At 43.4% G+C, this 22,858-nt stretch overlaps 1 protein-coding gene across 3 annotated transcripts; it reads right to left on the bottom strand.

Moving 5' to 3' along the window:
• Nucleotides 1-634: 634 nt before the first annotated feature.
• Nucleotides 635-22,858, bottom strand: zfyve28 (zinc finger, FYVE domain containing 28). 3 transcript variants are annotated; one of them, XM_069152226.1, is made up of 14 exons: nucleotides 22,474-22,858; nucleotides 9,329-9,469; nucleotides 7,142-7,279; nucleotides 6,738-6,940; nucleotides 6,522-6,611; nucleotides 6,292-6,381; nucleotides 6,107-6,208; nucleotides 4,502-6,019; nucleotides 4,162-4,257; nucleotides 3,496-3,659; nucleotides 3,288-3,404; nucleotides 2,898-3,002; nucleotides 2,657-2,760; nucleotides 635-2,570 (listed from the first exon to the last, which is right to left on the bottom strand). In XM_069152226.1, the coding sequence occupies exons 1-14, from the start codon at nucleotides 22,507-22,509 to the stop codon at nucleotides 2,439-2,441; spliced, it is 3,036 nt and encodes a 1,011-aa protein (XP_069008327.1). In that variant the 5' UTR covers nucleotides 22,510-22,858; the 3' UTR covers nucleotides 635-2,438. The 3 variants fall into 3 exon arrangements, with proteins under 3 accessions (XP_069008327.1, XP_069008328.1, XP_069008329.1); XM_069152227.1 differs by having other exon boundaries at nucleotides 2,898-2,999; XM_069152228.1 differs by lacking the exon at nucleotides 4,162-4,257 and having other exon boundaries at nucleotides 22,474-22,857.

Below are 22,858 nucleotides of genomic sequence, written 5' to 3'. Positions count from 1 at the left end.
CAGCCAATAGCACATTTTACTAAACAGAAATTCTGTGATAAAAATTGAAACTCTTAAGTCCGAGCTTCCCTGCGCGAGATACCCTCCTATAGAAAGTTCCCGTCAGCACAGAGGACAATATTTCATAACTGTTTTCATAGACCGAGTTGGTTCCTCGTTAATTATGTGGAAAAATCTGAAACACTGACAGTGTGTTAGTCCAACTCCATAAAAGTCAGAAATTCAGCTGAGCAGGGTGTTGCTCATCAGATGAGTAGGCACTCACTGCCTACTCAAGTGCCAGGAAAAACAGGCACAGAAACTAAAATAGTTCCAGGCTGTAAATGAGCATCTTTACATAATATCTGGTCAAATAAAAAATATAACCAACTGTTACCATTTTTAACCAACTCTGTGCTCTTGTGTAGAAATGGTATCTGAGGGCTTGAGACTACTAACGTCATGTTTGAGTTGCACTTCTTAAATCTTCACTCAATGTTCACTCAATATGATCTGATCTGTTGACAAATTCATTTCACTAAACTTCAAAGCCTGTGAAGATCATCATCATAATAAATATATAGGGGGCATCAATCAAGGACACATTTCAATGCGGATAGCTATAAATGTGAAAAAGAGAAGTGTTCAGTCAACATTTTTTAAAGAGGAAAAAGTCATTTATTTCAATATACATCGCATTTAAAACTATATAACATTATTTGTTTGTCGAATATTTTACACAGCTCTTATCATGGAAATGTACTGGAGTTTTACAAAATAAGACCAAGCTCTGAAATAATAATAATAATAATAATAATAATAATAGCAGGATATCTCATCCCTCCATTACTGCATGATTCCTTGTTTTTTTTTTTTAGCTTTTTTTACATAAAAGTAATTATAGCTCCATATGTTAGTTTTGTTCTTTATAAAAGAAAAAGCATACCTTTTCAAAGTGAGATTATATGATTTTTGATGAAAATAGGACTGATCCAACAGTAGTGAGTGATTCTAAACATGTAATGCCTGAGAAACTGCTTAAAGTCAGAGCAGAATGGACATAAAGTGATATTTCGTCGTTGCTGCTCAAAAGGTCCATGTTGGCCACTTCAGTGCATTCAGATGTCCGAACAGATATATTGTAAGTGTGGAAGATATTTTATATGTTAATACTGCAATGGAAGCAGATTGAAGAGCAGAAAGGAAGTCAGGAAAAAATGATGTCAGTCTGGGAACAGAATATGTGCTCTTGTTCGACGGTACCACCTGGGCCTAAGACGGAAATCATTTAGTGTAAACACATATCAACACCACTTTGCTCTTCAGAAATGGCCCGTTACTGCAATTCAAACAGCAGAGGGTTGTCTCTTAAGTGTGCAGGACCATTGAGAGTAGTAGTCACAATATTGCACTGTAAGGATTGTGAGGAAGAGAAAAATCGATGGGCAATATTTGGCCGGTATTCCTGTCAGCCGGCACCTGAGAAGGCCTCTGGTTCTAAATTATACACATTGTGGTGCCGAATGAGAGCACAGAGCGACGAGAGGTCAACTCTCCACTAGAGGGCCTTCAAGACCTGACACTGATGACTAAGGAATCCCTTTTATCCGACTCAGCGTGCAGCAGAGTCCCCAGAGAAAACTCAGTATGCCATGGAGAAACAATAAGAGCAATGAGCACAGCCCATTACAATCCAGAGGTGAACTGTCGGTCTTGTTGAATCTAGACTTCATTTCACAAATTGATACAGATTTACACATTCATTGCCTTTAAAAAAGCATGAAGGAATCTCAATAGAAAAGTTGTCTGGTGTTCAGTTTTGCTTTAATGGGACTTGTTGGCCTGGTGAAGGCTGCCTTCCAGTTCCCATGTGTAGCAACCGTCACACATTTCAGTCTAGTTATTTCTAGATTCATCCTTATTTACACGGTGATCATGACTTACATTCTTTTGAGTAATCCGAGCGAGCTCGGGCACAAACGTAGGAAGCTCGCTAAAGCATAGGAAAACATGTCACAAGTCATTTCATTTGCACCCTAAAGGAAACAAACAAACAAGGTGGCCTGTTCTGATTTTGTGATGCAAACTGCTACAGAGGGCTGCTGCACGATGCCACTTCAGGATCAGTTATTGCCGGCGTATCCCCTCTCCCATTCGCACCTCGGCAGTCAGACAGACGTTTGTGAATCATTCGTGTTGGGTGGGCACAGAAAAACACTTTGATTCCCACTGACAGGCCGGTGTCTCTCAGAAACTGATAAAATCACTCTGTGGCTTCTGTGGACTTTCTGCTGTCTCATCTATCGTGGCTTTATTCTGAAGCCGTGCTTAGCAGGTACAATCAGGACCAGTAAGGTTTACCAGAGCAGTGTTGCATTTGATTTGTACACAGCCGCGGATCAGTCCGTTGCATATGCTCTAGTTGTGGCAGACTGTGTGCTTTTGGTGATAACTTGGGGTCAGATTGCCGCCTTGTCACTGTAAAAGGGCGTGACGTGAAACATGTAGCAGTGTGTGCAAACCCTGACAGGCTTCACCTGGCCATATCGAGGCAGCGGAGCCGAGTGGGAAGAGCAGCGGGAGCAGAAGATCTGAAATGATACCATATGTAATGTTAGTTACCATCCGCATGTTAGTTACCATCCACTGAGAACTCTGTTGCGCCTCGAGAATGTACCTTTCCACAGCTCCTACAGTGATGCTTCCTTCGGATGACAGTGAAGGGAGCCTTGCAGGCTATGCAGGAGTTGCAGGCTTCATCGGGGACCCAGTCAGGAGGGTCTACACGGAGCCAACAAGAAGCAGTAAACACAAAGCAGACCTGTCACCAGCTGAGCATTTGCTGAGCGAAGCGGAAAAAGAAATGGGCTGACATTTCAACTAAACTGCGTGTGGGTCTGTTTGTGGATTTTGCTGACCTTCGAACTGGCCCTCCCGGGCCTTGGCTGCCAATTCCGATGAGGAAATGGTCTCCTGACACAGAGCACAGTCTTCCAGCACTGCACTGCGCAGAACAGGACCTGCTGGACACCACAAAAGAAGAAACATACAGTAAACCAGTGTACTGTGTGATCGATTGTTGTTTATTTTTAAAAGCCCTGTTGCAGGCGTGGCCCAGTTTGGGACTATGTAATGCAGAACAGCTGCAGCAGGTGAAAAGGGTTTGTAGTAGTCAAGATGAGATGTGATGTGAACAAAGTACGGCTTTCGCTGCGTCTTTTATTTAAAGGCAGTTCTGAGTTGTGTCTGTATTATGTCAATAAGGGAAACACAACACGAGATACAAACATCTAAAACATGTTCCTCACCTTTCTTTTGATTATCATCCTCTCCCTCCTCACACTTGGTTGCCATGACTTCAAACAGAGTTTTGAGGATGCTGCGAAGGTCGCTGGCATAGTTGGTCTGCAGCTGATCGGCAACACCTGCATCACACCAAAAAACACATCGTGGATGTGAGCCCATGTGACACGCATGGACGCGAGGAGAGTGACTAAAGAGAAAGAGAGCCGTTACCTGATATGCAAACAAAGAGGCGGTGGATGAGGTCGCTGCTGCTGTGGAAACGCGATCGGATCTTGTTCCTGGCCGCCACCTTGGCATTGCGAAGGGCCACCTGGATCTCCTGGTGGTCCAGGTCTTCTGACGTCCCTGAGCTGGGAGTCAGACTGCTGACAGGGCTGGAGGGAGTGATGAGAGACACCATTCACAGATTCAGTTTATGTTTCATCAAGAACAGGTTTCAATCTTTCATTTACAGATGAATGCAGAATGTAAAGTGTAAATAACTCCATATATATAGTTTCTGATAAAAAAAAAATAAAAAAAATACCCCAATGCATAAATGAGTAGAGAGAGAAACCTGGCCAGTAAATATTTCTATGCACAATAAAAAATTTTAAACATAGTGAATTTACAAAGAAACCAATATTCCAACATCTATCTATCTAATTAAATCGACAAGATAATGAATTCTGTCTCCTGTAGCTCATACAGACGGGACTGACACTTCAATCAATTGGTAGATTTGAACAAAACCCAACAGCTTTGTTCATGTTCATTGAAAATGAACAAAGCTGTCTTTTTTTGATCAAACATTTAAATACTTTCTAGTTACTATCAAAGGGTGCGCAGGAAGCAAACACATGACGGTGACACACACTTGGATGAATGATGAGTTACCTGGGAGTGTATGCACTGCTGGACAGACTACATGTGGTGACCGACACACTCTCACAGTCACTACCTGACACAGAGCTGAGGGGAGAGTTCTGAAAACTAAACACAACCAAATAAACATACAAAAACAAAAAATGTAGGTAATGGTGAGGCAAACACAAAGTTATACATTGAAGGGAACACAAGGTAAAAATGTGTATAATGAAATAAGGCAAGACAAAACAAAACAGACACTGGATGCAGGATTAGGGGTGAGGAGGTCATACTTTCCCTCAGAGAAAACATGGTGTCAGATTACCCCGACATAAACCAAAATGGTGGTAAAATAGAAATCACAGCACACCTGCAGATTCTCCTGCTGTCCTCTTTGGTGTCCCTCTTCATGTCCTTATTTTCTACCTTGTCTTTCTCCATCTCCTTATCCCTCTGTTGGCCTCCACTGGCTTGCTGCCTCTTTTCAGTCCTCAGCTGGTGGTTGCACGGGGAGGCTCCATCCCCCCCACAGCCCTGCGTGTGATGCCCCAGCCCTGGGGCAACCACCAGGCACTTCTCACAGGAGTTTGAATCCTCTTCAAGGAGCTCTGCAGAGCAGCGGGTAGAAGGGGGAGTCAGCTGGGCAATTTCACCCTTACCGAGAGGTTCGTGACCACGCGTGGGCAAACGGCAAGCAGAAGACTGGATGACAGTGCTGGGCGCTGCGGTTTTACAATGCTTGTCCAATCCTAGAGGGAGGCCCAATCTGAGTCCAGTGGTCTCTGTGGTGATGGCATCCTCGTGGCCATCCTCACAGCTCCCACAGCAGACACAGGAGTTGAGCAGGCAGTGAGTGGCCACCAGGGGGCCACAGGGCTCAATCTCAGAGGGAGCGGGCTTTGGCAGCAGCAGCTTGTCCACAGCCAGCTCTGTCAAGCTGGGTGAGCTAGGGTTGAAGATGACTGTAGCAGACAGCTTCATTCCTCCCATACGATGGGCGATGACCTCAGCTGTTTCAGACGCTGTCCCCTCTAAACCCATCTCCCACCCATTGGTGTAAGGCAGAGGTTCAGAACCAGGGGCAGAGGTGCACGGGGGGCGCTTAGCTGTGGGACAGTGTGTGTTCAGGCTGCGGGGCTGTGGACAAGGCTGCTCCGATGTTGTGTCAGAGTACCAGCCATTCCTAACCGAGTCTGGTCTTGGTGCCGGCTTGCGCTGCACAGGACGAGCGGACTGTTTGGAAGGAGAGACAATAAAACTAGAAGCCTCTCTTAAGATGCTGTCTCCTGCTGCGTCCAAGTCCTCCATGAAGAAGACCCTGTCCTCCTCCTCTACATATATGCCTGTCCTTCCCCGGCTCCCCATCACCCTGCGTGGAGAGGCCTCAGTGCTGGAAGCCCCACTGGGGCCTCCTGGTTCTCCTCTGTTGGGATGATGGGCTGGGGACTGACCCTGGCTAGGAGGCGACAGCAGAGTGGACATCTCGTCTCCGACGCGATACACCATCATGTTGAGCTGCTCCAGCTCCTCCTCATCGTACTGCATGGAGCAGGCCAGCTCAGCCTCCTCTGCCTCCTCACAGAGCAGGCCCTGCTCCTGCTCCTCCTCCCCCCTCTCAGTCTCCACCTCCTCCCAGCCTTTTTCCACTTGCGCCAACTCCTCCTCCTGACTGGGACAGACAGACAGAGCCAGCTGCTCTTCTTCCCCCTCACTCTCCCCTTTGGAGGTATCATTAGCCGGGCTGCAGGATGAGTGATTCTCTTGGACTGGCGCTGGTACGCTGTTTGTGGCCAGCTCCTGGCTAGTGGACAACTCCCCGTCCTGAGATATACACAGGTTTCTCTCCAGCATCAGCAACTCCTCCTCAGTCAGGGTCTGCAGCAGGTCTCTGCAAAAAGTATCACAAAATATCTGAAGAATAGGGATTGAGGCAAAAAGATCATTTCGGGCGATGTTTGATATTCATGGCTTGTACCTTATTTTCTTCAATAAAGTGCGAAAAGGCCTGAAGAGCTCCGACATGTCCTCTGATTTTCGGTCTAGGTTGAGAGGTCCCTCTGAATACACAACCAGCCCACTGAAAATATGTTTAAAATTCTGTAAGAGGGTGGAAATGAGTAGACAACAAAAGAGGTTGACGGAAGGACAGGCAACACTTACCATACAATAGCTAGTCTGGGGATTGTAAACATCAGTGCGGGTTCATAGTCATCGATCATGTCCTGTGTGAGATAGCCCATCTTCAGGGCCCTGAGACAAGAGAGGAAAACATAATTAAAAAAAAAAAAAAATACAACTCCGTGTGTTGTTTAGATTCTAATAAATTCAAAACAAAGTCAGCATTTCAAGAGGTTGTAATTTTTCAAGAATGTTTGTCCGTGTATATTCACCTCTCCACAGTCTCACAGAAGAGCACAATCACCTCCTGCTGTACATAGTATTCTTTGGGAGACTTCACAGGCACCATGGCTGACACGTAGCTAGCAACGGAAGAACAAGAAAGTGAAATGGGATGACATATCGCAGTCTTGCCGAACATTTTGGATGATAAATGTGGATTCATCTTGAGCACACGATTGATACCAATGTCGGGTCTCCGGTTTTACCTGAGCTCAAACTCAGCAAAAAGGCTGTCAAAATGTCGCAGTGCATCCTTCATGCGGTCTGTGTACAAGTTGAGGTCTCTCAGGGCCTGGTCTCTGGTGATGTTGCGCACCTCCTCCAGGCTGCGGGTAAGGTCCTTAGCCAGGGGTCTCATGGCTATGCTCTCTATCTCCCTGTTCATGATGATGGAGCCTGCAGCCAAACACTGGACAAAAACAAATATATCATCCATTGTTGTCATCTTGTACAGAGAAATAAACTGAGACAATTATGTTTACAAAAGCACACTTGACCAACGGGAAACACTGTTTGCAGTGTAGAAATGAAATACAGGATTTGTAAACATGTGTGTAGGACCTGTGCGAGGTTGTTTTCTTGCAGAGGGATGCTGGAGGGAATACACTACCTCAGCCCCAAACCACAGCTGCCCTGCTAAGTTGTCATGACGAATCTCCTCGGGGAACTTGACACAGAAGTCTCTGTTGGCCCGGTTGTTGGGGATACATTCATCCATGATCTGACCGATAATGTTCAACACATTGTCCTGCAGATGAACACAAGAGTGACAAAAGACAAAACTGAGCAAACTAGTTAGAGGGACAGGCATGAGGGAAGGAAAATCTCCTTTTTTGAAAAAGCGATTTATTCAGTGTTTAACTAAGGTAAGCCAAGAATCCGCGCATAAACATTTGTCAGCCCTTCATTTCAAGGCCATTGTATTGCAGCGCTTGAGGACCATTGATTAGGAAGTGAATAAAAACAATCTGACTGGTACACGAGACCATTACGGCCCTCGCAGCGACATATTCCCCTCAATAAAAACATTGAACTAAAGCCCATAATTCCAGCAGTGAAAATGCAGTGTCACACACAACACGAGCTAATCAAGAGCTTATGTGCCGCTGGCATGTACAACAGCCATAACAATGACTTACAATGAGCCTTTCACTCAACTGCAGCTGCACTGTGCACTGTAATCTTGTCAGGCACAGCATTGCGTCTTTCTCTGCTCGCCCCGAGGAGAAAGATTAAAAAGCTTTGAGAAGGGGAGCTTAGCCACTGATTCCTGCATAGCTATGTGCTGCACATGTGTCTTGGCCCGGTCTGAGTGCCACCACGATGTCTGTGAGCATCTCTCCCAGCAGGGGACACCAGTGATAACCTTCACTTCTGTTGGTTTCAGGTCATCCGGGGTGGTAGTGACTCTGACATGATACCTGCATGTCTGTCTGACAAAAGACTGTCTTCTCTCCGTTTTTCAGCTTATCTCCACCCCTCTATCTGCGACCCTTCTCGTCCTTCTTGTGCACGGCGTCCAACTCGATCTTTGTCCATGTCGAACACACTACATACACCTGTTCCACGCTGTAGGAACAATAATATGAGCAGCATGCCAGAAACCCCCACAGAGGTCCGTGAATAAGAGCTGATAGTTGCAGCGGCAGGTTCAAGCACAACATTTTGGCTCAAATGTACTCGCCTTCTATTCTGGGGGCCTCGAGGCTTTGGGGTATCATGCCGCTTCATTCATTGTCCAAAACTCTTGAGGCATCAGAGGCACACCACTCTGACCGGCCTCCTCTCTGGACTTACAAGTGCTTGGTTAGAAATGGCTGATAAACATTTTTGTTGCGACTTGTTGGGGGAGAGAATCTGAGACTAATTTGAGTTCCACAGACTGATCATTCACACCTGCTGAAAAACATCCGCCTGATCGAGAATAAAATGCAGAGGAACAAGAAGGCGACAGCTTGGCGAAGGGAAGGATGGAGAGGAAGGAGAGAGAGAACAGTCAGGGATCAAGTGATGACCTTATTAAGTGGTTCTTCCCGTGTGCCCCGCCGGTAGGTGGGAGGCTAAAACACAATGGGCCAGAGGAGAACCTCCTCCACTACCTCCAGATCTCTCAGCATGACACAACGTGGCAGCCATCGCTCACCTGCTACGCTCCTCTCAGCCCTCAACTCGTACCCTGAAATAACTGATCCCCACATACAATACATTACCAGGGATTCATACCTTAAGCTTCCTCTTCCTAAAGATTGTAGTTCAGACTCAATCAGATCAATATTCAGATGATTAAAAAAAGAGTCCAAATTCTAAACTAAATTTCTCACTTGAAAACACAATTTCTTCAACCGAAGCTGCAGTAATAAAACGCCTCTTTCTAAAGAAGACACTCTCGTAACCATTTACTAATAGTCCACATGATGCACAGCCCAGTGTTATCAAAGCAAAGAGGACCGTTTCCACTGACGGCTTCCAAACAAAGTCTACTTATCTCACCTTATCAGCAAAATTGCTTTAAAGGAACCGGGCCAAGCACTGTTTGGTAAGGCAATATTCATATCGTCTATTTTTTAGCTTTGAGGCCAAACCAAGGTCCAGTCAGGTGATTATCTGAATGAGTGGAATCACAAATAAACACATAAAATCATGGCTGCGGGGGGTTGACTTAACCCAATTCCAGATTTTATTTGATTGCATTATTTCCACTGAATGAATGAAATATCAACATTGGTTTAAGCATATTGAAATCCATCCTCAGTCAAATGAAAGACAAAAGAAACTTTGTTTGTTTCTGAGTACTGACCTGACAAGATCGGAACTGGTTGACCAGCAGGGTGCATCTCTGAGGGTCCTTCCTGCCATCCAGGCTGTCCAGCTCGGTGGCCACCTGGTTGAGCTCTTCATCCGCGTAATAGAACTGGGCCAGGAGCTGAGGGTCCGTCCTCTGTACGGAAACACAAGGAAGGTTAATCCTCCTAAACAACACTCTAAAGGTAATACATTTAAATTACGCCGATGACCCATTATTGGGTTTGAAAACACAGTCTACCTGCTCTTTATGATTTGTACGACTGTGTGTGTGCTTTGTTCTCTGGCCGTGTTATTTCTTAGCATCTTGTTAAATCACCAAAAGCCTGACCCCTTTTTACAATACATGTAGCTTTAGATAATTAGTACCCGTGTTTCTGATGATATGACATGATAATGCCATTTTCTGCCCATAGATAAGTATATCTACTCATCTTATGGTTTATTTTACTATTCTGGCTATCAAAATTTAAGCCTACAATCTAATTAATTTAAGATAAAAATAAAAAATTTTAAAAAGTATTTAGGATAAATTCCTATCCTGAGATGCTGAGAATATCTTTTTTACTTAGTTTCATTTCATTTCACAAGCAAATGCTGGGAATAAAAGGGTTGAGTGTCCTCACTGGTTCTTAAGCTGTGGACACAAACAGAGCTTCTGCAGCCGTGAACTCACCCGATCTCACAACGGCACAGTATTCACAGAGGAAATTACTGAACATCAAAGCAAGCAGTACTTTTATTTGAGTCATTTGAGTTAACAGAGCACAGGTCAGGTCAGGCCGGAATATGGAAGTCTAGAGACACCATAGTTTGTGTATTCTGCTGTCAGGAAATGACTGGCACCAAATCTCATGACTTAAGATACGCTGAGAGACACGATTAAACTCTGGGTGCCCAAAATGAAGTTCCACTGTGGGATCCATGAAGGGACGGATCTTCTTTTAATATTTTCTCTTGTGTCCTATGGTATGATGTATATAATATAAAGAAAGGGTCTGTCAATTTTAATCTGCAGTGGTGAATCGGTCTGAATAGGATTTCGATTTTTTTTTTTTTTTTTCTTCTCACTGAAGGGGCACACTGGATGTCAATGACATACTTTTAAAGTAGAAAACACCTTTGAAATCAATTGCAAAATATTTTGTCCAGCTCTTGAGTCTGAGGCAACCACCGAGCTCTCCTAACGCCCCAAAACAGCCCCGGTTCCCCTCCCCAGTGTCCGAAACCTGCTTGTTGATCTCATAAAGTGAGTCAATTATTAATTTCAGCTGCAAAATTTAGTAACAGATGTCATGCATAGAGGAAATGAAGCAGCAATAAAAGAAGAAGAGTGTTTCATAATGTGCTCTGTCTTGAACATTTATGGCTCATTGTGACCGGGTGCACAGGAGAGGCACAGAGAATTGACAGAAGTGTATACTGTATTCATTCACTACGCTTGTTTTCATGTGTGAATGCTCGGGGGAATAATGAGGTGCACAGAATACACAGACATGAGCAGCTGCAGTCTGAAGATATACAGCTTGGTAATTTTCTATGTGGTGGGCAAGTTGATGCATGAATTATGTATTGTGTGAAGTCTCCCGGTTACAATAACACTGGGCAACCACAGCACTTTGGTGTTAACAGGTGGAGCAGAGTAAGTATAGTTTCACCCTCCAATCATATGCAACCAGTGCTGCAAAATAAACAAGTACTTTTTTTTTTTTTGGAGTACTGTACTCCAGTAAAAGTAGTGCTTTAAGGTATTCTACTTGAGTATTTCCATTTGATGCTACTTTAAACTTCAACTCCACTACATTTATTTGGCAGCTTTTAAAATGAAGATTTGACACAGTGGATGGATGTAATACGCTTTCAAATACAACACAATTTTCTGGCCCCTGATGTCACACAAAAAGCAGTGTGTATAGTCAGGGTCACATTTCAGAGGTCTTTAAGTTGTTAGCAGCTCCACCAAATAGTGATATTTCCCTCTAATCTTCTCAACTTAATACTTTAGCAGGATTTCTCATTCAGGACTTTAATTTGTAATGGAGTATTTCTACATCGCTGTCGTGGTACTTTAAGAAAAGGCTCTGAACACTTTTGCTCTTTTTATCATCTTTTGCTTTGAGGATACAAAACCTCCTCTCGTGCAAATAAACGAACAAAAAACAGAGAGAAAGTGATATTGACAAGGCAATTGAGCACAAACATGAAGGTAAGATAATACAGCAACATACTGTACCGCCGATCTGTAGGGACAAAAATAAAACCAGGTAAGTAGGGCACTGTATAGGTCAGCTTAACAGCAGATTGCACTCCCATTTGCTGAGGAAATTTTAGCGATTTATGAGCAACGACTTCCTACGGATAATACACATACACTTTCACACATACCCACACTTTCAGCAAGTATGGGGGAGTAAATGATCTTAAAAATGGCATTAATCCCGACAAAAGGAGTTAACAAAGGTTAATATAGTGTGAAAGCTCCCCAGAAGAATAAGTGTAATTAGAGAGCCTGGCCCTGCAAGAGGATTTGTGTCATTATCTCCCACCGTGCTCCCCTCAGTGTGAGAACAGCATGGTGCAGCAGATCACTCCACTGTGAAGCACAAGAAGAGCCACAACACACATGCACACACACACACACACACACACACACACACACACACACACACACACACACACACACACAACATCTGAGACCGACCCAAACTTTACATGCCTTTACGATCAACGCCAATATTTAAATCACAAATCCAACAAACACTTCTCACACACACACACACACGTATCCTGGGTAGGGCCTAATGTTAACCAAAAGGTTAATGGTTCTGAAAATGCCGACCGCATGCCGACGTGCATCCTCTCTAACCACCGCGGCCCCGATGATGACACGGGGAAAAAGGACAGCATGACTGTGCAGACTGGAAGACGGGAGAGCGGCGCCGGTAAACAGGCGCATTTTTGCTTTGCTTGCCGTGCGTTGACTGTCTGGAAGTGCTTTTAGTTTTACTGTGAAAAGCCACAGAATACTGGTATTTACTGAAACCTCTCGCAGGACCATTTCCCTCAAGTTTGCAGTGTTTCCTGTTGCGTGATGCTTTCCCCGCGGACCCCCGCTTTCCTCTCTGAATACGATACATGGTGCCGTTTCCTCACTCTCGCTCATTAATAATGAAACAAACAGCAAAGAGAAAACATAGAGATACATCCTACAGCTGCGTCGCATTATTACTGTGAGGAAGAAAAGCTCCAACGAACATACCTCCACACAAAGGTTGTTATCTGGATGCAGATACGTCACGACATGAGAGCGACACTGCGGTCCAAATGAACACGTCGTGGCTTATATCATGGCAATTTGTAACCTCCATTTTTTTTTTTTTTGGTCAAGGTCAAATTTATTTAGGGTGGTGATGCAATCACAAAAAGAAGCTGCAATTTTTTTGACAAATCAATTATTCAGGGTAGTTGTCACCGACTCACGGGTGAATCAGAGATACAATGAAGGAAGTTAAAGAAGCGCAGGAGCTCAGCGTTTCTTTTCTTTGCTCGCGGCCCCTTCACTCGGGCAGATACTTGTCACCGCCAACATAAAACTCAAGCTTGTTTCCCAACTCGGTACTCAACCTTGCAGCGTTTCTACTGTCAAACTGAATCCCACAGAGCAAAATCAATAGCATCTCTGCACATTTTGTTCATGTGTGTGAATTTCGACGTCTCCGCTGTGTGTCCTGGGGAGCAGAGAAGGCGTCCAATCTAGAAAAACACAGGAAACTCTGAGTCTGTATCACTGTGAGCGAAAAGTTTCACAGTTCTCAAATTTTCTTTATTCACAAGGTCATACAGTAGACGCTCCATTTATCCGTGCATAAGATATTACTGTAAGACCAAAAAATAACAACAGAGAGAAGACTATAAATAATAATATCCATGTGGCATTACGACAATAGAAACAAATGTGTAGGTTAATGGAAATGAGCACACGTGAAATTGTAATTATAGAGGAAGAAACCAAATCGGCCGCGAGCCAAATTTATTCATCTTTGCATCGAAATGTAGCCTCTGAGAAAAGCAATGATGTCACCAGGCAGGAGGCACATTTGACTGGACAACTCCACAACAATGACAATGAGTGTGTGATACAAATGTCATGATGACCAAACAGGAAACAGGAGTGGGAGACAGTGAAAGACCTTTTTCTAGCCCCGGCACAACACGGCACGCAGACTAACGGCATTCATTGGGAGGTTTATGGAGCATATAGGCCAACGCTGAGGCAGGAAGAGAAGAAGGCTATGAGACAGACGCCATCCTATATTGCCTCCTCCTGCTGCATGCCTCACACAAGAGGGAACATTCCTGCAGCATTGCATCATGGGGGAAAAGTCAAAGACAGGCAATGTTCACGGCATGCTGATTTAGTTTTAGATAGGCAGCAGTGCTTGAGCTGCTCAGGCTGAGTTTCAGAGTCCCACGGAATAATTAGACGTGTAGATGTCGACTTCACTTCCATTTCTGACACCACTGCGAGAACCTGAAGCCAGATTCACCAGCTGTTCAACACACAAACTAGTTCCTACTCACAGATTAGTTCCTACTGGTATTAACACCTATGAACCAATTATATAGCTAAACAAAGCAAATGACAGGCCCATTATTAACTAGCTATTAAACAACCTGTTTAAAGTGAAGGCTAAAAGACGAAATGGGATATGGTCGACACAAAGGTATTTAACTAGAACAACACTACATATCTCAAATTAATAATTTTATACCAACATTGTCACACTGTCAGACCTACTTTCACCACACTAGTCTGGCTTTCACCAATATAACAGTCTGCCACAGGGGGGGAGGGGAGGGATGCTCTAGGGTTTTTTTGTATTTCTTTAAAAAATGACAATCGTCTTGGTCCCAGGAGGCCCGGGATGCAGCGATAGTGCCAAATGGCTAAATCCCCAAAAGAACCAAGCCGGCCTGCCTTTTGGCTTGATTGAGTTTTAGTTAAAACTTGCCATTTCCAGCATGTAACAAAATGGTAACACGAACACATCGTGGAAAAAGAGGGGAAAGTGGACCAAGGTAGTCGACCAATGGAAAGCTTTACACCCACAGCCTCCATCAGGGGAGTCAAACTGTCAGGCCAATAATGTCCAACTGAATGACCGGACAGCATCAGTCAAGTTAGTACAAATCAGGTACTCATTCTAAACTGTATTAAAACTACAAATATTTCTTTATGAATGCATTTATAAATGAAATGAACTCATCCACATTTCCAAAGGATTGGCAGATAACTTTTATATACTGCCGGGCCTCCTGAAACACAAGTGATAAAGTTAAAGTAATCTCCAGCCTCCGGTGGTAATATTTACCTTGTTACATGGACTATGAGTCAGTGATGTCGACACATCATCTGCTTACATAACATTGGTTGGCAGAGTAAAGCACTGGTCTTGACATTTACTTTACAAGTTTAGACTAAAAAAAACAACTGACAACTATCATTAAAACTAATATAAACTAAACATAAAAAGGAAAACAAAACTTTTAATAATAGCTTCCTATCAGTGTATTCAAGTGAAAGTAAGTGTGTGAACATCTGGGAATGTGACTCTGAACTTGCGTGTTGTGTCATCATCACCAATGACAGCTCTACCTTGTGTAAGTGAGGAAATGAGTCAGCGGATTCAGCTCTTGTCCCCTGTGGCGTGCCACTCTCCTGTTCTTTCCCTGCTGTCAGGTTGTCCTGGGCGACCCCTCTCTGGGATGACTTTACATCTCCATCCATTGCAGTCACAAACCCGTCATTTCAGACTATTAAGATCCCGCAAGTTCATCCACAGTGACAATTATTGTTAAGCCCCCCCACACAGCAATCGCATCACTTCACGATGACTCGGTGAAATTTCTGCTCCTTTTTGTTTAACTCGAACTCAATAACAAGCAGCGACAGCGTGACTCTTATTGAAACGTGTCACCTGCCGCTGTGTGATCGACGTTGTGGGCCGGCTCTCTCCTCCAGCTGCTGATTCCGGCCTTCGTCTCCATTCAGACTGTGCCGATGAAGACGTCTGTCGGGCTAATGCTTCACGAGCGTCCGTGGCACCGGTGCATGCACACCAAGCCCACTTAGGGGACTTGTGAGAAACCTTGCCTGTGCCCTCCATACTCTATTCCAGGCTCAATTTGCTGCCTTCTGGCTGCGTTCCAAGTATCAGAGGCAAATATTGTCGGGGGGAAACCAGTTCACTCTGCTTCTTTCAGTCAGCTGGCAGACTGGCGGAAAGAAAAAAAAAAAAAAAAGCAGCCGGCTACAGTTCTTCACCTTATTTATTATTCAGGACTCAGCATAAAAGCCATGCCAAGAGCGAGCCAATCGTTTTGGTAGCAAACAAGGAAACTTCCTCAACCATTATTTACATTAAATTTGCCCGTATAATCTCTCTGAGAACGAAGTGTTAGACTGAGTTATGTTGGGTCATTCCTTTCGTGATTGGCTTGGGTCAGGAGTTCCTTTCGTACCGCTGTGTAGCAGCTACAGAGTTATTGATGGTGACATTTCAACTATAAACTTCTTAACATCATTCCGGTCACATTGAAATATACTTAAAGATTATTGATACATAAATGTGCAGTTTAATATTAATAACATAATCGATGGCTCCGGAGTATTTCTGCGCTCACCAGCTGAAAGTTGATTTGGATCCACAGCAAGCACAGATTTAACTCAGTTCATTGACTCAGTATATTCGGGGGGGGGGGGGGGGGGGGGGGGGGGGGGGCCCATCTGGCCCTGATGGTATAATCTGTGTGCTTGTCTCCTCTCGGAGGGTTGGCCTAATCTGGCATTTGGACTACGGCGATGACCTGTGCATGTGGCTGGCACATGTTCTGGCAGGCCGAGGTAACAAAGGGCGGCACAGAGGATGTAGGTGGCTTGCTGGTGGTGCGATGATCCATGGAGGACACCCCCTCTTCCCAACAATCGCAGGGATGTTTTTATGCAAGAAATAATCTGGTTATACAATCCACAAATCGTGGCTAGAGAGGAGCAGATACAGTTTACATTAACAAATTTATATATTTTTTCCCCCAGTCCTTTTTTTTTTTTTTTTTTTCAGTTTCGAGCCCTAAAGAGATGTAACGCTCTCCACCCTCCCGTCGGGAAATAGAGAGTAAATCTGTTCGTATCTTCCTCCAAAGGGTAAAAAAGTCAAATGTATTTAATAAGGATTGAAACATTTGATCAAATATCAATGTTTCTAAACAATCTCATAACAATTAGTTGATTTCTTATCATCCCACTCTTAAAATCCAGTAAGAAAAACTATGGTGCTGGTGAAGAGCGGCATCCTCTCAACTGTAACCTAATCTCAAAAATAAGGGCCGACTGTTCTCCTTTCCTGCTTTCTCTCCCATCCTCCCCTGCTGGTAAAACCGAAGCACGAGGGGTTACATTTCATTTGCTGGCTCTTCCTAGAACAGTCAAACTCACAGACAAAGGGCACCTTGAGCACAATGCTTTATGTTTAGCATCAGTGACAACGGAGAGGGGAATCGAAAATGCCTTTGATCAAAGAGGGCACCAATTATTCCCATTAAAAACAAGAAAAGGAGTGAAACCCTTCGGTCGATACCGGGACTTGCTGATTCTCTGCGGTGCCTTTAAGTCTCACCCTTTTTCCACAGCTACTTTCCTTCAATCATCGCGTCCCCACACCTCGGACGGTGGGCCCTGATTCCTCAATCCTGCCATGAATTTAAAAAGGCTTTCAATCGCCTGGCCTGTCTCAATCTGCGCTGGGGTCAGCGCTCTAAATCCCGGCAGCTGACACCGAATCAATTACCAGACGGCTGGTGAGTAAGCAGAGGGGGACATCCACGCAGACCTCCAGAAACGCCGGTAGATGTGAAGGCCGAGTGGCCCCGCTGCTCAGCAGTTTGCCTTTCCATCGAGTCCGTGCCAACTGTGCAACCCCCCCCGAGACACCCCCCCCCCCCCCCCCCCCCCCCCCCCCCCCCCCCCCCCCCCCCCCCCAAAAAAAAAGAGCAGACTACCATAACAAGGCCTTCTATGCTCTGCAGTGATTGGAGCAATAATTACAGATTAAAGAACCAGCCATGATTCACGCTGACGAAAATATATACGACAGGTATCATAATTTCAGATTTTGTAACCAATTAATAGGAATATCAATGATCTGTCTTTTTATTATTAATTAGTCTGACAATTATCTTTTTAATTCACCAATTATTTATTTGGTCTTCGAATAAAATGGAAAAAAAAAATGGAAAAAACTATTTACCGATTATCAAATACTTGCAGATTTTGTGTCTGTTGATTTACTAATCTATTAATTACCGACGTAGAATTAATGAGTATCAATTTTAAGAGCATTTTTCTAGATAAATCATTTGGTCTATAACTGTAATTAAATGGTGAAAATGGCAATGTAGTGACGTCATAATGTCACAGAACCCAAGAGGATGTCTTCAAATGATATATTTTGTCCAAAACAGACCCAAGTCAAACAATATGCTATTTAAAATTAGACGAAACAAATTTAAGCATCAAGTATTTGGCATTTTTTGTGATTTAACATCGATCCAATTATCAAAAATGTTGGAAATCCATTTTTTTGACAGTGAACAAATTGTGTCAACGTTAGGCAGCAGGTTCTTCATACAAAACAAGTGATTATTTGAAGTGATTCATCGGTTTTCTTCAATTAAAAGAATACTATATCTAAAACTCTTCATTATTAACCGAGTTCACCTTAAAGTGATCAAACTTTGTCTCTTTTTTTTTGTCAGCGTCGTCACAGGCGTACAAAAAGCCATAAAGATACAAAATCATGTAACTCTTAACGACCCTGCTTCTACTTCCCAAACAGATGTCAGTAAGTTTGTGTGTCATCACCGCCTCCTCACAGATGAACATTTCTTTTCAAATCAAATTCCACTGATGCATTTTAAGTAGGGCCCACACAGCCAGCCACAAAGACAGAACAGGCTCCTGCGTGGACGAGACGTAAAAATGTGTTTCTTTGTCGAAACCATCAGCTGTCAGAGCGAGTCTGGGTTTCTTTCTGACAGTGGAGACAAAACATCTTTTATGGGACTTTGACAATGATTTATGGCCATGCTAAAATACTTACATGCCTTGTCGTGTGTCATTAACATGCATGTTAATGATTTTACACCATTGTTTTATGTACAAAAACAGATCAGTTCATGAGATTTTACCACAATCGAATATATATGCAATGACTTTTTTTTCCTTTAATTTATTTAATATGATCATCCCAGCTGTAGTAGACCAAATATTCACTGCTGCAGGCTTATCACATGTAAATATTTGTTGGTTTTCTATGATATTAAACTGACTATCTTTGGGTTCTGATCGGTTGAATAAACAAAACAATTTGGTGAAATTGTGATGGCCACTTTTTTTTTACTAGATGTTAACTTTCCAAAACTTGTTTATTTGAACTCAAATACAACTTTTCAGTCAATGTAAATGCAATTCAATCAATCAGGATTGTCGAGAGAAAAACCTTTGAAACTAGAGTTTGATGTTTTACAAGCCAAAATTCAGATTTAGTCTTTCTACGCAAAAGACAAAGCTGCATAGAAAAAAACCCACATAAACTAAGGTTATCACTCAGTCCGGTTAGATAAGGACGAGAGCAGCATGAGCTACCTACACATTAGCATGTTGGGCAAATGAGTAGCGCCCTGTCGACGGAGCTGGGTGCACCCGGCTCGGTGCGAGCTGCGAGCCCGTCACACTGACAGATGAGGTGGTGTGGAGCTGAAGGTCAGCTCCTGAATGCTTGATGGAGCAACAGCAAAGGCAGGAACACGGGCTGCAGCGGAAGTGTACAGGTTTAGCCTCCTGACATCTCTCTCCCTCGCCATCAGTCACTCAGCAACTTTGCGCTGACGGGTGAGAGGTGAGGAGAAACTGGCCATTTTGGGCCGCTCGGAAACCGGAGCCAGGTCTCGTCCGTTTGTGACGGCAGCGATGTGCAATGGAGCTGATCTCAGGAATGCTTCTCCCACAATTTACGCGTCTCCAGTGCTTATTTTCTACCTCGACAACTCCTCCCTGCACGAAAGGCTCAACTTGAGCCATGAAACACATAAAGAATGAGCTCCCCTATGTAGATATTTTGTGGTAGTAAGGGTTAACTATTCACATTAAAAAAAAAAACACAATAATAATAGTGTATATTTACTTGGGGTGAGATCCTATGACAGCCTCCCCCCCCCAACCTTAAAGAAGACCAGGAGGTCCATTCTTAGGAGTTAGCACTTTGATGACAGATAGAGGGAGAAAAGACATTATTTCCTGCACAGATCTGCACACTGCTCTCCCAGACAGAGAGGGATTGTGTAGCAATAGAAAGTCCTTCTCTGTAGGACTTATCTGGGGAGGTAAAGAGAAGCTCTGGAAATATCAATATCTCCGCTTCAGTCAAGAGAACATGCTGATTTAACACTTTTCTGTCTCCGGGAGAACATAGTTCAGTGATAAACTGCTTACTGTTGATGCAAAATGACAACGCTAGAATAAATGGTAGACTACGGGGGTCGGACACAGATTCTACTTACTGCACAAATAGTTTCTCTCAAACCAAAAACAAAACTATTTGCTAGCTTATAGCTGCCGTTCGGCGTCGGGAGCAGAAATCTCAGCCCTCCTTTTATTACTGTTGTCTTTTCATGCTGATTGGCATCATTACAGAAGCTTTTAGCACATCTCTTTCCACTCCTCTGAGGCAGAACTAGTCATTTAAATCCCACAGAGTTTATGTGTAATTCTGTTAATTCCCACCATGGCTGTGATTTGGCTAGAAAAGGCAGTGACGCAATAGCTGAGCGCCTCAGGGCCAGTAGTCATTTACCGACGTAACAATCCTCCGGTAAACCTCAACACTTTGACCTAAGCCCAACAACGGACCACAAGAATGCTGCTGCAGCAAACACGGTTTAACGCCCCCCCAAAAAAGGGGGGAATGACGCAGGTGTGTGTGTATGAGGTCAAAAGCAGGTGAGTAAGATGTAATCAGAGGCCTTTTGTCTAAACCTCACCGGACATTACGGAAACTTCAAATACAGATGTTGTTTGGTGCATCAGCTCAGCTGTCTTCTCCCACCGGAAAAGGCTGGGTTATAAACTTACTCTGCCAATTTGAAATGCATGTGAAGCAAAAAAAAATATATATAATACAAGTAAAGCAAGAAATGTGCCAAGAAACACACACACGCTGTTTGTGCCACAGCCAACAATATGTTTAAGAGAACTCTTCTGCTTTTAAGACTCACAAGCAGTTAAGATGTCAAACTTTACGCAGCTCTCATGTCGATATACTCAAAGCGCAAAAGGCATTAAACACACTGATCCGTCACACAGGGCTCTTATGAATGTGGGTGTGACGACCAAGTTTCCACACAACCAAAAGTTAACATAAAAGTTTGCAAGAATTTGCACACTGGAGAATTTTTTTAAATTTTTTTTTTTTTTTTTGTTGCATTCATTCATCCTTAAAGGTGCTGCAGTTGGCATATATTGAACTGTTCATTTAACAAGGTGACCAAGCCTGTAATACTTCCTCTGCTGTGTCAGGCATGTTTCCGCACTCTGAGCTTGATTTAAGGAATCGCAGACAGCACGTCCAGTCCCAGTTCACCCCGAAAAAGTGATGATTTGGCTGACGAACAGTGTATCCGAGGCGGCGCTTGATTGTTTTAAAACCACCGTTTATCCAGTTTCAGATTATGTGTGGCATCGACAAACAAATCCAAATGAATGCGCTACAGAGGCCAAACAAACAGTCAGCTACGTAAACAAGCGAAGGAAAATAATTGGTGACTATTTTGAGAATCAATTATGTGTCAATTTTCAAGCTTAGATGCAAAACGTTTTTGCCAAGACCCAGCTTCTCCATTTTAAGATGATAGTTTAGTCCTATCTAATGATCTAATCTTTGGGCTCTGAACTAATAGTAGGAATGTATGTATGTGTGTGTGTGTGGGGGGGGGGGGGGGGTGAGGGTGGAGGGGTGCAATGAAGCACACCTTTGTTAATCGATACATAAATCGATAAATAAATACGTCAATTGGATGCAACATTTCAGACAGGTTTTTCCATCAGTGTTGGACAGTTTGTCTGCTTCACAACCCCAATAAAAAATAATGGAAGTGTGATGAGCAGATTGAAAACTTCAGTTTATCAGATAAAACGTACGTCGCCAATGTTTTTCTTTCGGGGTATACTTTGCAGTTGAAAAAAAAAAAAAAAAAAAAAAAGGTAAGAAATTTCAATGTGTATTTTTACAGTAATCAGCATATTACAAATGTTGAATATCACAATCATATCGTAGTGTGACTTAAGTATTGACATTATTGTTCTGCTGGACCTCTGATGGGTCCCACCGCTGACCACGAGTCTGACAAGACAATGTGAATATATCACCCTGCACTTTCAAGCTATCTTTTTTTTTTTTTTTTTACTATTTTCTGACAATTTATACAGCAAATAATTAACCACATAATTAAAAAAAATTTAAAAAAATTAAAAAAAATAAATAAAATTTAATACTGTTTATCTAGATTTATTTTTCTTTCAAAATGTATTTCACTCCTGGTTATATTTATATATTCTGGTAACAGCAAAAGTATGACATAAACATTATAAAGAGAGGTATAATTTTTTTTTCTTGTCTGTTGTCATATTTTTTTTGTTATTATGGTGGTACATAGCTTTACCAAATAGTAAAACAAAATCGCATAAAAATAAATAAATAAAAAAAAACCATCAGTGATAAACGTCAGCTGAAGGCAGCAGTGAGTAAATCGGTGTAAATCAGTTAGCCCGGACTGGAGCTTGAAAAACAAAAGCATCAATAACAACAACAACAACAACAACAAAGGGAGAGCTGCTGGTTAATACAGTGGAAGATCAGGACCACAGGCTTGTGTGAAGTGAGGAGGCTAGCGAGCCACAGCTAAGCATTACCCCCCCCCCCACCACCACCACCACCACCACCACCACCCCCCCAAAAAAAAAAAAAAAAAAAAAATTAAAATAGAAAATGACTGACTGCGGAGCTGACACCCGCGTGCTGAACTTACCTTGGGCTTGTACAGCCACTTTCGAAAGCGGTTCATCGTTACCTCGCCACCTTCCTTTGTCGCCAGCCCCTCCTTCTCCTTCCGCCGTACCTGTGCGTCCGACAAGTAATCGGCGGTTGGCTGCTAAAGCTAAAGCTAACGCTTTTGGTGGAGTCCAAACCGTAAGAAAAAAAAAAACAACAACACACAATGTAAGTTGGTCCTGAACGTTACAACGCGGCTCCGAGGGCGCACAAAGGAGATATCCGGAAACAACCACTTATTTCCATCTTTCCTGAATGCCGAGGGGAGGGGAGGGGGGGGGAGAGGAGGGGGTTTCTTCCGAGCCCGGTTACTTTCCGAGTCCCGACGATACAGACGAACCGGAGCAGCCGCGGCTCCGCTG

Source organism: Embiotoca jacksoni, unplaced genomic scaffold (assembly GCF_022577435.1).
Source record: "Embiotoca jacksoni isolate LCO1_2020_lvr unplaced genomic scaffold, fEmbJac1.0.p SCAF_18, whole genome shotgun sequence".
Classification (NCBI taxonomy): domain Eukaryota; kingdom Metazoa; phylum Chordata; class Actinopteri; family Embiotocidae; genus Embiotoca; species Embiotoca jacksoni.
The sequence above is the reverse complement of the archived record's forward strand: the minus strand, read 5'-3'. Positions and strand labels throughout refer to the sequence as shown.